Source organism: Podarcis tiliguerta (assembly GCF_965153285.1).
Source record: "Podarcis tiliguerta genome assembly, chromosome: 5".
NCBI classification, from domain to species: Eukaryota; Metazoa; Chordata; class Lepidosauria; order Squamata; family Lacertidae; genus Podarcis; species Podarcis tiliguerta.
In genome coordinates, this window is record NC_139538.1 from 90494918 (window position 1) to 90509315 (window position 14398).

General features: G+C 41.5%; 1 protein-coding gene and 1 long non-coding RNA gene across 3 annotated transcripts in view; one reads left to right on the forward strand and one right to left on the reverse strand.

Moving 5' to 3' along the window:
• LOC310677781 overlaps nt 1–14398 on the forward strand; it is a 350943-nt gene that overhangs the window by 325073 nt on the left and 11472 nt on the right. The gene's annotated exons all lie outside the window — the stretch shown is intronic.
• Nucleotides 4725–14398, reverse strand: part of UVSSA (UV stimulated scaffold protein A) — a 53677-nt gene continuing 44003 nt past the window's right edge. Inside the window, exons 12-13 of one of the 2 annotated variants that reach the window (XM_083440767.1) lie at nt 11147–11330; nt 4725–5611 (exon numbers count right to left, since the gene is read on the reverse strand). In XM_083440767.1, the coding sequence (XP_083296893.1) occupies nt 5518–5611; nt 11147–11330 (278 nt within the window). In that variant the 3' untranslated portion in view covers nt 4725–5517. The remainder of the gene's footprint in view (nt 5612–11146; nt 11331–14398) is intronic. The other variant, XM_083440766.1, reaches the window with a different exon arrangement.

A 14398-nucleotide genomic window follows, 5' to 3' on the forward strand; every position in this document is an offset into this window, starting at 1 on the left:
CTCAGAGAGACACTGGTAATACTTTAATCCCTTTATTAAATGACACCGTCAAAATGCAAGGGGAAGACCAAACGGTTAAGTATTGAACTAATTATGGAAGCCAGGTGGACTGAAATATTAGTGCAGGGCGGTATATTAAGTCCATCGGGACAGCATGGTTCACACAGCCCAGCAAAGAAATATCTGCACAAGTGAGGAAAAAACCTCAACCTGATAAAAGTGATGTTAGCAGTTTAAACCCAGATGTCTGGGGCTTTAATTCAACTGCTGCGAACACTGTAGGGCCTTATCCACACTTAACATTTCCTCCACTCTTTCAAAGCACTTTAAAGCTCTGTTTCCAAGCGCCTCCATTTTAAAAATTATGATTCCGGAGCTTTCCCTGCAAAAAGCTGGATTTAGAAGAGGCAGAGGAACCAGAGACCAAATTGCAAACATGCGCTGGATTATGGAGAAAGCTAGAGAGTTCCAGAAAGACATCTACTTTTGCTTCATTGACTATGCAAAAGCCTTTGACTGTCAGCCTTTTATTGAGGGTGAAAGAGGAGAGCGCAAAATATGGTCTGAAGCTCAACATCAAAAAAACGAAGATCATGCCCACTGGGCCCATCACCTCCTGGCAAATAGAAGGGGAAGAAATGGAGGCATTTTACTTTCTTGGGCTCCATGATCACTGCAGATGGTGACAGCAGCCACAAAATTAAAAGACGCCTGCTTCTTGGGAGAAAAGCAATGACAAACCTAGACAGCATCTTAAAAAGCAGAGACATCACCTTGCCAACAAAGGTCCGTATAGTTAAAGCTATGGTTTTCCCAGTAGTGATGTATGGAAGTGAAAGCTGGACCATAAAGAAGGCTGATTGCCGAAGAATTGATGCTTTTGAATTATGGTGCTGGAGGAGACTCTTGAGAGTCCCATGGACTGCAAGAAGATCAAACCTCTCCATTCTGAAGGAAATCAGCCCTGAGTGCTCACTGGAAGGACAGATCCTGAAGCTGAGACTCCAGTACTTTGACCACCTCATGAGCAGAGAAGACTCCCTGGAAAAGACCCTGATGTTGGGAAAGATGGAGGGCACAAGGAGAAGGGGATGACAGAGGACGAGATGGTTGGATAGTGTGCTCCAAGCTACGAACATGAGTTTGACCAAACTGCGGGAGGCAGTGGAAGACAGGAGTGCCTGGCGTGCTCTGGTCCATGGGGTCACGAAGAGTCGGACACGACTCAACGGCTAAACAACAAACATGTCTATTTACTTCTGAAGCTTCCAGCAGATGAAAGTGCCTTAAAAAAACCCCATAGTGTGAGACTGATGCTTTCTATATAACATTTAACAGTTTGCAAGGATGTGAGCTCTACAGCAGCATTAGAAATAAAGCAAATGGATGGAGGTTGCATTAGCATCATCACATCCCCATGAATATTGGGACTGGGGCAGGAATGGTTGTTAAAGCAGCAGATGAAGTGGGCACCTAACATCGTTTGCTGTCGCGAGGCGTTGTTAACTCAAAATTTAAACAATCTTAACAACCCTGGAGTGCTCTGATTTTTCAAGCTCACACTAGGAGTGTATTAGTCCTGGGAACTGACTTGCAGCCTTTTAATAAAGCGATAGAGATGCTTCCAGAGGAAAGAGGACCTGCAGTGTCGAAAAGCTGGTCCTGCATTAAGCTCCAGTCTCCGTAGGCAGAGTTGCTCATCTGAATGTCTTCTCCTCCTGCTTACCGTATTTTTTGCTCTATAAGACACACCTGACTATAAGACGCACCTAGTTTTTATAGGAGGAAAACAAGAAAAAAAAATATTCTGAACAAAACAGTGGATGTATGATTTTTGTGGTTCATGCTGTGGCCACAGACATGTGATTTGACAGTGAGTTTGGAGTAGCCCAATGCAAAAATCCTGAGAATCCATGTGGATCCGTGCTTTGTAACCATGTTTTTGCACCACTGCAGCCCCACAAAACAGTGGATGCGTGATATTTTTGGTGCAGGCTGTAGCCATGGACATGCTATGTGATCTGATGGTGAATTTGGGGTGACCCAATGCAAAAATCCTGAGGATCCATGTGGATCTGTGCTTTGTAATAACGTTTTCGCACCATTGCAGCCCCATGAAACAGTGGATGCGTGATATTTTTGGTGCAGGCTGTAGTCATGGACATGCTATGTGATCTGATAGTGAATTTGGGGTGACCCACTGCAAAAATCCTGAGGATCCATGGGCTTTTACCTCCCCCCTCCCAGGCAGCCTCCTTTATCTCTAGCGTCCCTTTTCTCTCTCCCCAATCGCTTGCCGATCAGCTGCTTCCTTTCAACACTCCCTTCCCTCTTGTTTGCCTTAGTGTCTTTTCCTTAGCGGGAGCAGCTTTTTGCTCCCCCTTTTCTTCTAATTTCTCTCATTGCTTTAGTCTTCCAGTTTCCCCCCTTTGCAAGTTTGCTGTCTTTACCTCCCCTCTCCCAGGCAGCCTCCTTTATCTCTAGCGTCCCTTATCTCTCTCCCCAATCAGCAAACGACCAGCGGCTTTGTTTCAACACCTACTTCCCTCTTTCAAAAAAAAAAAGAAAAAGCATGATCTGCTTTTTGCCCCTGGGCAATTCAGCTCCAGGGACCACGCATTTGCTCCATAAGACACACAGACATTTGCCATTACTTTTTAGGAAGAAAAAAGTGCGTCTTATGGAGTGAAAAATACGGTAAGTGGAGCGGGGGGTCCTGAATCAGGAAACTTAATTCATTCCGGAGGTCCGTTCTTAACCTGAAACTGTTCTTAACCTGAAGCACCACTTTATCTAAGGGGGCTCCTACTGCTGCCGTGCCACCGGAGCATGATTTCTGTTCTCATCCTGAAGCAAAGTTCTTAACCTGAGGTACAATTTCTGCGTTAGCGGAGTCTGTAACCTGAAGCGTATGTAACCTGAAGCATATGTAACCTGAGGTACCACTGTAGATGTGCTTTGCATTTTTTAAGTCATTTACCAAGATAATCCAAATTTTCAGTTGTCTTCTGAATTTTCAGCACCTTGCTTCTGAAGACATTCATGAACTGAACACTCAGTATAGAATTATGTGCCACTTCTCAACTTATGCACCACAGACAGACAGCCCTACTCCGCATTCAGCTGCGCTAAGGCTGGTTAGCTAGCTATGTTTTAGCCATTCCCCCTCCTGATCAGCGTCCTGAATAAATCAACCTTACCCAGAGTGTTTGGGGGGGGGGAGAGAAAGGGGACCCACTCTGGAAAATAAAAAAAGCAAAAACTGCTACCAGAAAAGAATAAGAAAAAAGTATCCACCCACACTAAGAATAGAAGCATAACCACCCGACCCCACCCCACTCATCATTCCCCTCTTTCTTTCTTTCTTTCTTTCTTTCTTTCTTTCTTTCTTTCTAAACCAATTCATGAACCAAGAACCTGTACATTGACCACTAACAATGAAACACATGTTGTAGATATTTCCCCGCGTTTATTATGCTTTTTTGTGATACACAAATGACATGAGAAAACTTGGTATACTTGTTTGTATAACCTTATTCTTGTTTATAAAACCCAATCATAATTTAAAAAAAAAAAACTAAGAAAAGTATCCAAAGCAAAACACACTATTTATAAGTGCAATATCCATAAACGTTTTCACAATTTTTTTTTGTTACCAAGCCCCCCTCCTCCTATAATAAAATACATATTCTGATTTTAAATATTCATTTTCATTTTACGTATTATTTCCTTTATATAGCTCTTCAACTCTTTTTCATTTCAAGGCCTTTTATTAATGTCATTTAAAAGAGAATTTACACAGTACGCCCGCTGCATTGACCCTGCCACTCTCCCTCCTGCTAAGGTGCACTCGCCCAGCTGTGGGTCAGGTGTGCTTGTGGTGAATCAGCAAACATGGCCAATGCATTTTCCTAACTGGCAGTGTAAGTGAGGAGCGAACAGTGAGCTTCTTGCTCAACGCAAGCCTTTCACTCTGCTGCTTTTCATGCGTCCAGCTCAATGCTCAATTCTTGCACCCAGAAACTCAGTAGTCTTGAGCTTTCTTTCAAAAATCTTGCACTAGTGCTCTGCCCTCAGCGGCCACTGTCCTTTCCATGTGCCCATAGATATTTTTTTCTCCTTTTTTTTTGGAATGGGGGACGGTTTAACTTTAAAAAACCAAGATTTATTGTTTATTTCAGTGTCCACTCATGCTCTCTCCACTGGGCCCATTTTGCAAGTCTGAAGATCCCCAGGCAGGAATTAACTTTATTATTATTATTATTATTATTATTATTATTATTATTATTATTATTATTAGAATTTATATACCGCCCTATAACTGGAGGTCTCAGGGCGGTTCACAGAACATAGTTGTTCCTCTTTAGAAGTTATTAACAAATTTACATGCAAATTCCTACAAGAAAAATGAAGAGATCTGACAACCATCATGAACAAGAGTCTTGGGCATTTAAAATGGTACACAAGTACCGTATTTTTCGCTCTATAAGACGCACCAGACCACAAGACGCACCTAGTTTTTGGAGGAAAACAAGAAAAAAAAATATTCTGAATCTCAGAAGCCAGAACAACAAGAGGGATCGCTGTGCAGTGAAAGCAGCGATCCCTCTTGCTGTTCTGGCTTCTGGGATAGCTGTGCAGCCTGCATTCGCTCCATAAGACGCACACACATTCCCCCTTACTTTTTAGGAGGGAAAAAGTGAGTCTTATAGAGCAATAAATACGGTAATAAATTTTTCCTTGCTTTGTTCATGTGATGGTAGTCCATAAGGCATGACTTTCCCGTGAAATGAAAACTGTGAGCAAGGCTGAGCTCACCCACGAAACCTAGACTGTGTGATCCTGTGCACCCAAGGGCCAAGGCATGCTTTTAAAAGGAAGCCGTTCCAGCAAAACCTTATGCCCATAGTTACAGCCACAGAGAATGTTTCTGGCAAAGCGCTTGTATTCTCAGTTAGTCACAAGTGTGCTGACTACAGAAGAACACCTTCTCACCTAAAGACAACTGGACAATTGCCGAATCGCAGGAATAAACTCACACATCCAGATTGACACAAAAGCTGCTCAAGGGGTTTGTCCTTTGTTGCCAGATGTTATTCTTCCAGGAAAAGTAAATGCAGGTGTTGGAAATGGAATGTACCAAAAGAAAAAAAAGGGGGGGGGGAGTGTGGCTCCTGAAGAATAGAGGGTGGGGAACTACAACTCCCATCATAGACTACAACTCCCATCATCTGTGACCACTGTCAAGGTATTAAAGGCTGAAAATCTGCAGTCCACCAAAAGTAAAAAATCTAGAGTGGTGTTAGAATATATACAAACCACAAGTCTTCTGTTTAAAATGAGAACAGAACAGTTATCAATATAAGCACACACAAAATTATGTGTACAATTCATCTTCATTGTAAAATGTATTCGATTACGCAAGTTGATACTAAGTAAACTAGTCCAATAAAATGCTTTCCTCTACAGAGCGGCAGTACTGGCAAAGCTCCTTGCAGTTTTGCCATTTACGGCAACTCAGTTTAGTGCATAGTTAAACTGGTTTGCAAACTTTTCGTGTTTTCTTTGATCCATTCGATTCATCGCTTTCACCACGCGCTTCATGGCTGTTCTGTAAGAAGAAAACAAGGCAAGATGAAAAGGAGAGAACTAAAGTGAGCAGCATTTATGAACATGTGAGCAAATATAATGTAGTGGGATGTGATTAATTGCTAATCAAGCCTCCACAACACTGCGCTGATGACGAAGCAGAGCAAATTTATAATCTTAATTAAATTAGCTACAGAAATAAGTTTTAATTTAGCAATGGGCTCATTAAGAGAAATAAACAAAGCAAAGTCCTTCACTGTAATGATCGCACACCACACCTTTTATGGCCACATTCATTTTTACACAATTGCTTTAGTGAAATTTTAAACACTGAAGTGGGAATATATGGAACATGTACCTCTAGGGGGCAATGTTTATGATCTTCTGCAGTGAGCAGAAAGCGTTTTGCACATTAAAAAGGAATTAACCAGAGCAATATAAACAAACAGCAACTATTTTGAAACTATCAAATTAGTTTAATGGGGCCCCTAAACCACAAAGTCTTAACAACAGGCCCTGTGCATGCATGCATGCGTCCATTCAATTCATCCCACAAACCTGCAAACAGCTGTTTTTAACAGAACTCAAGCATCTGCATAAAATCATTTCTGGAAACAAATTTTGTTTCGCGCCCCCCCCCCCCCAAGCATAAATTGAGAAGAGTTGCTCAGATCAGAGGGAAGGGCTTTAGCAGTCCTGAGCCCAACTCCAGCCGGGGAGGACAAGGTACAAATAAAATTTTATTATTATTTATTATTATTATTATTATTATTATTATTATTATTATTATTCTACAGACCACACAAAGGGAAGGATCTCAATCCATTTCAATAAACTGAATCTTATTTCCATACTTATTCTATATGTCTACACAAATTACAGACCGGGTGTGGTCTAGCGGTTAGAGGGACAAAAATCCCACTCAGTCCTAAAGATCACTTGATGAACTTGGGCAAATCACACTCTCTCAGTCAAATCGACTTCACAAAATTCCCGCCTCCTACATTTCATGTGTTTTTTTCCAAGTATAGGCTCGAGGATAAAAATTACTGTGTATATGTCAACCCTTCACCAAGTCAGCTTTAGAATTTCTGGATATCTCTAGTTTTTGAGACAGGTGCCTAGTTTTCCTACTTGCCTGCAACAGGATGCTCCTAAAGTTTAGCTTCTCCAATCTGCAAATAAGGTAACTGGGACAAATTTTCTATGAACCTGTATTGTAATATTCTAGCACAACCACCCCCCTCTAGTTGCAAGATGACTGGCAGCTGTATGGGCGTAGACACCATATGCCCATGTGTGCTGTTCACATGCATCTTGGCTGAATTCTCACACCCAACTAACTGATGGCACTCACATCAGCCACTGATGGCAGTCAATCTGCAGATGCCCCAAACCTTGCACACTTCGTTATTCATAGAATCACAGAACTGTAGAGCTTGAAGTGATCCCGAGAGTGATCTAGTCCAATCCCCTGCAATGCAGGAATCTCAACTAAAGCATCCCTGACAGATGGCCATACAACCTCTGCTTAAAAAGCTCCCCATGAGATACCAACCACCTACTGAGCTAGGAAACTAGGACAACAACTGAGATAGCTTTGGGCACATTTTTGCTTTTGCTTTAAACCTTTCAAAGTTGTCTAAGGCCAGAGGACACATGGAGCAAATACAACAGATTAAAAGAGGTGCCCCTTTAAGCGAAACTCCTCTGGCTTGAGGAGTTTACAGGAGGCATTGCTATAAAAGAACGACAACTATGTGGTCATGGTTTTGGAGCGGGAATGATATTTAATTGGCAGGAGAAAAGTGAGTCTTTAGCACGGCACAATGGCCTTGGCACTTTCATGTCATGTAGGTTTTACATTAGCAGCACTAGCTTGTGAGATACTGTAAATGAAATGAGATCCCACTCTGATGATCTGTGTGCAATTTCACTTAACTTTATTGGCAGACTAGAGCCTGGGTTTATCACCTGTACATTTCAAGTAATTTGGGACTGTTATATAAAGCCAAGGTTATCATCTTGTTTAGTGCTGCAAACTATGAAACCTATTAAAACATGACAGATTGAATTCCCACGCCTGGCACTAACACACATTCAAAATCATTAGCACGAAGCACAGTAAACTAAAAACAACTTTTAAAATTTATTTTCTAAAGCTGATGTGAAATTCTGCTTATTAGAACTTTATGGCTTATTGACTCCTCAAAATAAGACCAGATAATACAAGATTGTCATGGACAATGTGTTGTTCTGCGAGCAGAAGAAAAGCAAGGCGAGTTTTCATTACTCATAACAACCATTACATCAAGACAAGGAAAGCAACACCATTTTAAAATAATGAACATCCCTCAAAACTGGCTCATTCGGGCTTTTGAGGTTATATAATATTGTAAACACTAGTATTTTTGTTGCAAACAAAAAGTGTTTTGCTTCTCGATTTAATGGCATTTGTTTTGCTCCACTTGGATTGATCACACTTGCTGTCGTTCTGCCACACGGAGGCTGGCTTCAAACAGGCACTGTGGTACAGCTGGAACATGCACTGGTTGCAACATGCAACAAAGGCAGACCTGTACGTCTGGGAATGAAGCTTTCATGTCACCAGCCCACATTTGTTGTAGTGGCTGGCACAGCTGTGGAATGAGCTGTGGCTACTCAGCCACAGACCCACAGCCACAAGGATGTCATTTCAAATCACAGACACTGCGGATGTGTGTATTGTTAGAAAACAGCCGCTGTTTACATATTGGTGCTACTTTAATGTTTGTTGCGCTGGACTCCTTTTAGGAATAAGAGCGGGATAAATAATAATAGGAAGATGCTGAAACATTAGCGATACATTTTGAATGTATGAATAAATTGTGTTAAAACATCAGGTCAGACAAATGATACATTGTGCATCAGGGCTGAGGACGCTTCCTTGAACAAGAATGAGCTGAAGAAGAGGGAAATTCCATTTGAGAAAATGTCTGCTGTGCACTGCTCATGCAACTAGATATTTCACACATAATGGACCCAATTCAAAGGGTATGAAAAGTCTCAAAGTTTCCTAACTTTTTTACTCTGAAGAAAGATGGATAGAAGGCCTTTCCTTACTCCATCTCATGTGCAGAGCACTCTAGAAGGTTCCTGGCTTTGGCCTGTATATGCCTGTTCCCAAAATACAGGGAAGAAGCAAGAATGGGAAAAAAATGGAAAATGAGCGAAGTCCCAACTAAAGAAGAATGGCAATTCAAACGGATGGAATACGCGCAGCTTGCGGACCTATAATATAGAATAAGAGAACAAGAAGAACAGATGTTTAAAGAAGATTGGAAAATGGTTTGGTTTTTTTTGTTCCCATCTTGATATTTTATTAAGGATTTTCTTGTTTTACAGAAGTAAGTGTAATGCCTCGTATTCCCCCCCCCCCCCATGTAACATTTTAACAAATCCGTTTCATTTGTTGAGGCATTAGGGGGAGAAGAAAAAAGAAAGAAAAAAGAAAGGGGGGTGGAGAGAGGGAAGATGGATGGGGGTGGGGTGGGGTGGGGGTGTTTCTATTATGTTTAATGTATGTAGAGTTTGGTGTCAGCGTTGCTTGTGTTGTTCACTTGTGTTCCTTTGGTGGTGAGAGAGGTTGGGGTTGGCCTAGGGTGTGATTGTTTGCTTGTGATTGGCTGTGGTGATCTTTGTTTTCGTGTGTGAGTGGAGTGGGTGGGTGTTTTGGATCAGGTTGGATATTGATTTGTATGCTTTTGGTGGATTATTGTCCTTGTCCTGTTGGGCTGTGCATGTGATAAAGGGGAGCCATACCGGGGTGAAGGCGTCTTCTTCTGTTTGTCCCCGTGTCAGTTTCAGTTTATTAGTTAATTTTTCTAGTAGGGCTGTTTCCCTAGCCAGTGTCTGGCTATGATGCTTCTGGCTGCTGAGAGTAGGTGGGTTATGAGTTCTAAGATTGGAAAATGTTGACTGAATATATGGAGGGAAATATTTGAAAACGTGGGCAGCGTTAAAATGAAATTCAACAGTGTAAGAAAGTTTTGATGGATGTAATAATGGAATACTGAATGGTTTAGTTTATATAAAATATGCAGGGATTTATGTTATGTAAAATGAACCATGGAAAGAGAAGAAGGGGTCACTGATTTTTTAAGGTTGTTTAAATTTCTAAAATATAAAACAGAAAATTTAGTAAAAATTATAGAAAAAACAAAAAAAAGAGAAAGAATTCTTATTTAGTGACAGACACGAAGCATATATTTTCTGCACAAACATGCTACAGTTTCAGACTTCTTGCTGCCTATTTCTTGGGACCAGATTTCTAAATGATCAGCACCCAGGCACTGAGCAGGTAGTTGCCCTTGTGTATAGTCAGATTTGTAGAGGGGTTCAACATACTGGCTTGCACAGGATTACAGTTTTGAATTGGGAGCGCTTAGCTATTTCGTAAGCATAGATTCCTGTGATCTAAAGAACAGACTCCTCACACAAAGAAGCCATCTATACAACCAGCAAAGCTGTTAGCTGACCAGTTTGGGAATAAGGAAGAGAGGGTGGAATCCAACCCTAACACTTAATAGCTCTGTTGGGTATAAATGAAAATAGAAATATGAGCATGTGCCATATTATTCTTAATATCTCTTATGCTCCATCCCATTTTCCTTTAAAAAAGTAGCATGTTTTATGTAATCAATGAATGCTATTGTATTTATTATGTATCTTATGCAACTGAATGCATAAGCTGCTACTTTCTTCTGTAATATTGTCAAGGAAACCCAGCACTTCCAGTCTTTTGTAGCAGAAATAATGCTTGATAAAAATGTGTATTAAAAACAGATATCCATTACTTTAAGGCAAACACAATGCACAGAGATATGGAATACATACAATGTGCAATAAAGTCCAATCACCACTGTTCAAATGATGACAACGATGTTACCAGTAACATACCTAATATGGACAGCACAAAAACTAGTTGTTCTTGTGTAGCAATAGTCTATGAATCAACATACCGTATTTTTTGCTCTATAAGACTCACTTTTTCCCTCCTAAAAAGTAAGGGGAAATGTGTGTGCGTCTTATGGAGCGAATGCAGGCTGCGCAGCTATCCCAGAAGCCAGAGCAGCAAGAGGGATTGCTGCTTTCACTGCGCAGCCATCCCTCTTGCTGTTCTGGCTTCTGAGATTCAGAATATTTTTTTCCCTTGTTTTCCTCCTCCAAAAACCAGGTGCATCTTGTGGTCTGGTGCGTCTTATGGAGCGAAAAATACGGTAAATAATTTAAAAATAAATATTATCGTTAACAGTTTTAATACTGTGTATAACTTCATATCTTTGACTCAAGTGACATAATTTCAGATTTCCAGCAAGAGCGTTTCTGCTACCAAAACCTGTATTTTCCTTGATACTGTATATAAAAGGCACACTCTAAAGAAGTAAGGCAATGTTCCTGCATTGCAGGGGGTTGGACTAGATGACCCTTGGTGTCCCTTCCAATTCTATGATAAAAACAAAACTAAATTAGCAGAGCAACAAACAAGATAGGCATTATAAGCAAAGTAGCCTCTTACTTATCGAAAACTTTCTTTTCCAGGCGGGAGCGAGAAGTGTTTGCCTGCTGCTTCAGGTCTGTGAGGTTTGCATATTTCTTTTTCTTCCCTTTCTTTTTCCCTCCTTTTCCACTGTACCGAGACGATCCAAGATCAGCCCCAGTGGCTGCTTCCACTTCTCTCATGAACTCTGGGTCTTGCCACTCTAGACAAAGGCAGAAACACCAACAAGCGTTTTATTGCTGACTTTTCAGAATGTCAGAACCGAATTAAAAATGGCAGCAAGAATACTCATCGCAAAGTATTGGAAGACACAAGAATTACCCACTCTGGAAGAATGGCAGATGAAGGTGATAGACTACATGGAACTGGCAAAAATGACTGGCAGAATCAGAGACCAGGGAGAAGAGACGGTGGAAGAAGATTGGAAGAAATTTAAAGACTATTTACAGAAATATTATAAAATTAATGAATGTTAGAATGACGTTGGATGGAGGTTAAAGGGTTATTAGTAATAACGTGGTGAAGGAGTACGGAAAATTCAAAGGTTAAAAAGATGAAGAATTAAAGGTATAATACATTAAGATAAAGATAAAGATAAGACAGAGGGAAGGGATTTGCTGATTAAATATTTGAATTGGAATACAGGGAGGGGAGGTGTGGGGAAGTCTAGGAAACAAGCAAATGTAAGAAATACTATGAAAATGGAATTGTTTTTCTTTGTTTTTCTTTTTCTTTTTGTATTTTTCTTTTTCTTTTCTTTATGTGAAAGTCTTAATAAAATATATATATATATATATATATATATATATATATATATATATATGAATGAACCGAATTAAAAATGGAGGCCGAGTCAGAAAAAAATCAAACCATTCCACATTGAAGAGATATCATCTAGAGCAGCTTCCCTCAACTTGTTGCCTTCCAGGTGTTTTTGGTGAATGATTTCCATCAGTGCAGCTGGTGTGAGCTGCATTCCAAACATCTTGAGGGCACCAGCTTGGGGAGCGCTGATGAACCTTTGCATTAAGTGCAAATGGAGCTCTAGAAAAATTCCAAGGCAAGAAGCCTAGAAGGGCAAAATTAAAGCACTCACTTGCAGCAGATGGATGACACAGTTTCCTTTTTTTGAAGTAAAGGAATACAAAGCAGAACAATTCAGATACAGGAACTATTAATCCAAGATTAACAAAAACTAAACTGTTTATCTCCCAGTAAATAAGAAGGCAGCACAGACACACAGTTTAGGAACCCTGTGAATGGAGCGATTGTTTAAACACAACAAAAAAAACGCTGGCGTTCAGTAGAGATGAAATGAGCATTTGAGTAAAATGAAGGAGCAATTTAAAAGCCTTTGAGAAAAATCGATAGCGTGCCAGGAAGAGCAGCCTTTTTGAGCACTGATGGGCCCCTAAAGCTCTTCATACATTGTTACTGGTTTAGCAGCAGGGAAAAGAAAATTACACAGTTTGCAAGGGGTAGGGCGGAATCAATATTGTAGTTAGTAAAGAGATACTATTTCACATCTGACTGGCCAGGGGCTGCCTTCACTACCTTGTCCTGATACCTGTTTGTTAACAAGTCACTAAGGGTTGGAAAACCAGATATTCTTCAGGGCTGACACAAAAAATAGGCACTTAATTTGCTCCTCTGTGTGAACTATTGTAAAAGGATGAACACTGCAGATTAGCAGGTCAGCCTAATCCCTCATGATTCGTCGTTTCAGGAGAGCCTGAAGCTCCGTGGACACTTGGGCTAGGATGTAATATTTTTAAAGAGTCAAGAAGCAGAAATCAAGGCTTCATCACTATTACAGTGTAGCGTGGGGATCGCTCAACCTTTTGCTTTCAGTTACCTGGACAGGAAGATATAAAGGGCACAAGAGGGGACTCAAAATGCTTCGTCTTTTACCGTATTTTTCGCTCTATAAGACACACCAGACCACAAGACGCACCTAGTTTTTGGAGGAGGAAAACAAGAAAAAAAATATTCTGAATCTCAGAAGCCAGAACAGCAAGAGGGATCGCTGCGCAGTGAAAGCAGAGATCCCTCTTGCTGTTCTGGCTTCTGGGATAGCTGCTCAGCCTGCATTCGCTCCATAAGACGCACACGCATTTCCCCTTACTTTTTAGGAGGGAAAAAGTGAGTCTTATCGAGCAAAAAATACGGTATTTTGCCTCATGTCCCAACTCTTTATTTCTAGTACTGCAAACATGGTAGATGCCATTATTTTCAGGGGAACCAGATTCTGAAAAAAGGGGACACGCTTTCTGAAACCTAGAGGCCAGCGCCCATTTGAGGGAGGGCCAGGTGTCTTAACAGGTGGAGCAGAGCCAGCTGGTTCTATTTTGCTAGACATTCTCCTCCCTTGCAAAGACACTAAGGACCACGAAGAACAATTGCTGCCTTATTCTTGCCAAACCATCCCTTTAATTGGCCCGATTGCACTGGCTGCCAATTAGTTTCAGGGGCCCAATTCCAAGCGTTGGTTTTGACCGATAAAGCCTCAAGGGGCTCATGATCGCAATACTTCAAGGACTGCCTCTCAATCAATCGACGTATGAACTGACCTGGCCCCTGAGATCCATCTTCAGAGGCCCTTCTTTGTGTGCCCTCTCCACAACAGGTCTGGAGGGTGGCAATACGATGATGGGCCTTTTTTTGCAGCGGCTCCGCATTTGTGAAACGCTCTCCCCAGGGAGCCTTGCCTGGCCCCTTCCCTACACACTTCAGGAACCAGGCAAAAACATTCCTCTTCATCTGGGCCTTGGGCTGACTAACATCCTATATCCTTCTAAATGTGTGTGTTGGAGGGGTTTTGTTTTGTTCTTGTTTTTATTATGCATTTTGTGTTTTTATCTTTATGCTCAGAACCGCCCTGAGATACAAGGATGAAAGGCGGTAAAGGTAAAGGGACCCCTGACCATTAGGTTCAGTCGTGACCGACTCTGGGGTTGCGGCGCTCATCTCGCTTTACTGGCTGAGCGTACAGCTTCCGGGTCATGTGGCCAGCATGACTAAGCCGCTTCTGGCAAACCAGAGCAGCGCACGGAAACGCTGTTTACCTTCCTGCTGGAGCGGTACCTATTTATCTACTTGCACTTTGGCGTGCTTTCAAACTGCTAGGTGGGCAGGAGCAGGGACCGAGCAACGAGAGCTCACCCCGTCACGGGGATTCGAACCGCCGACCTTCTGATTGGCAAGTCCTAGGCTCTGTGGTTTAACCCACAGCGCCACCCGCGTCCCTTGAAAGGTGGTAGGCAAATTTTT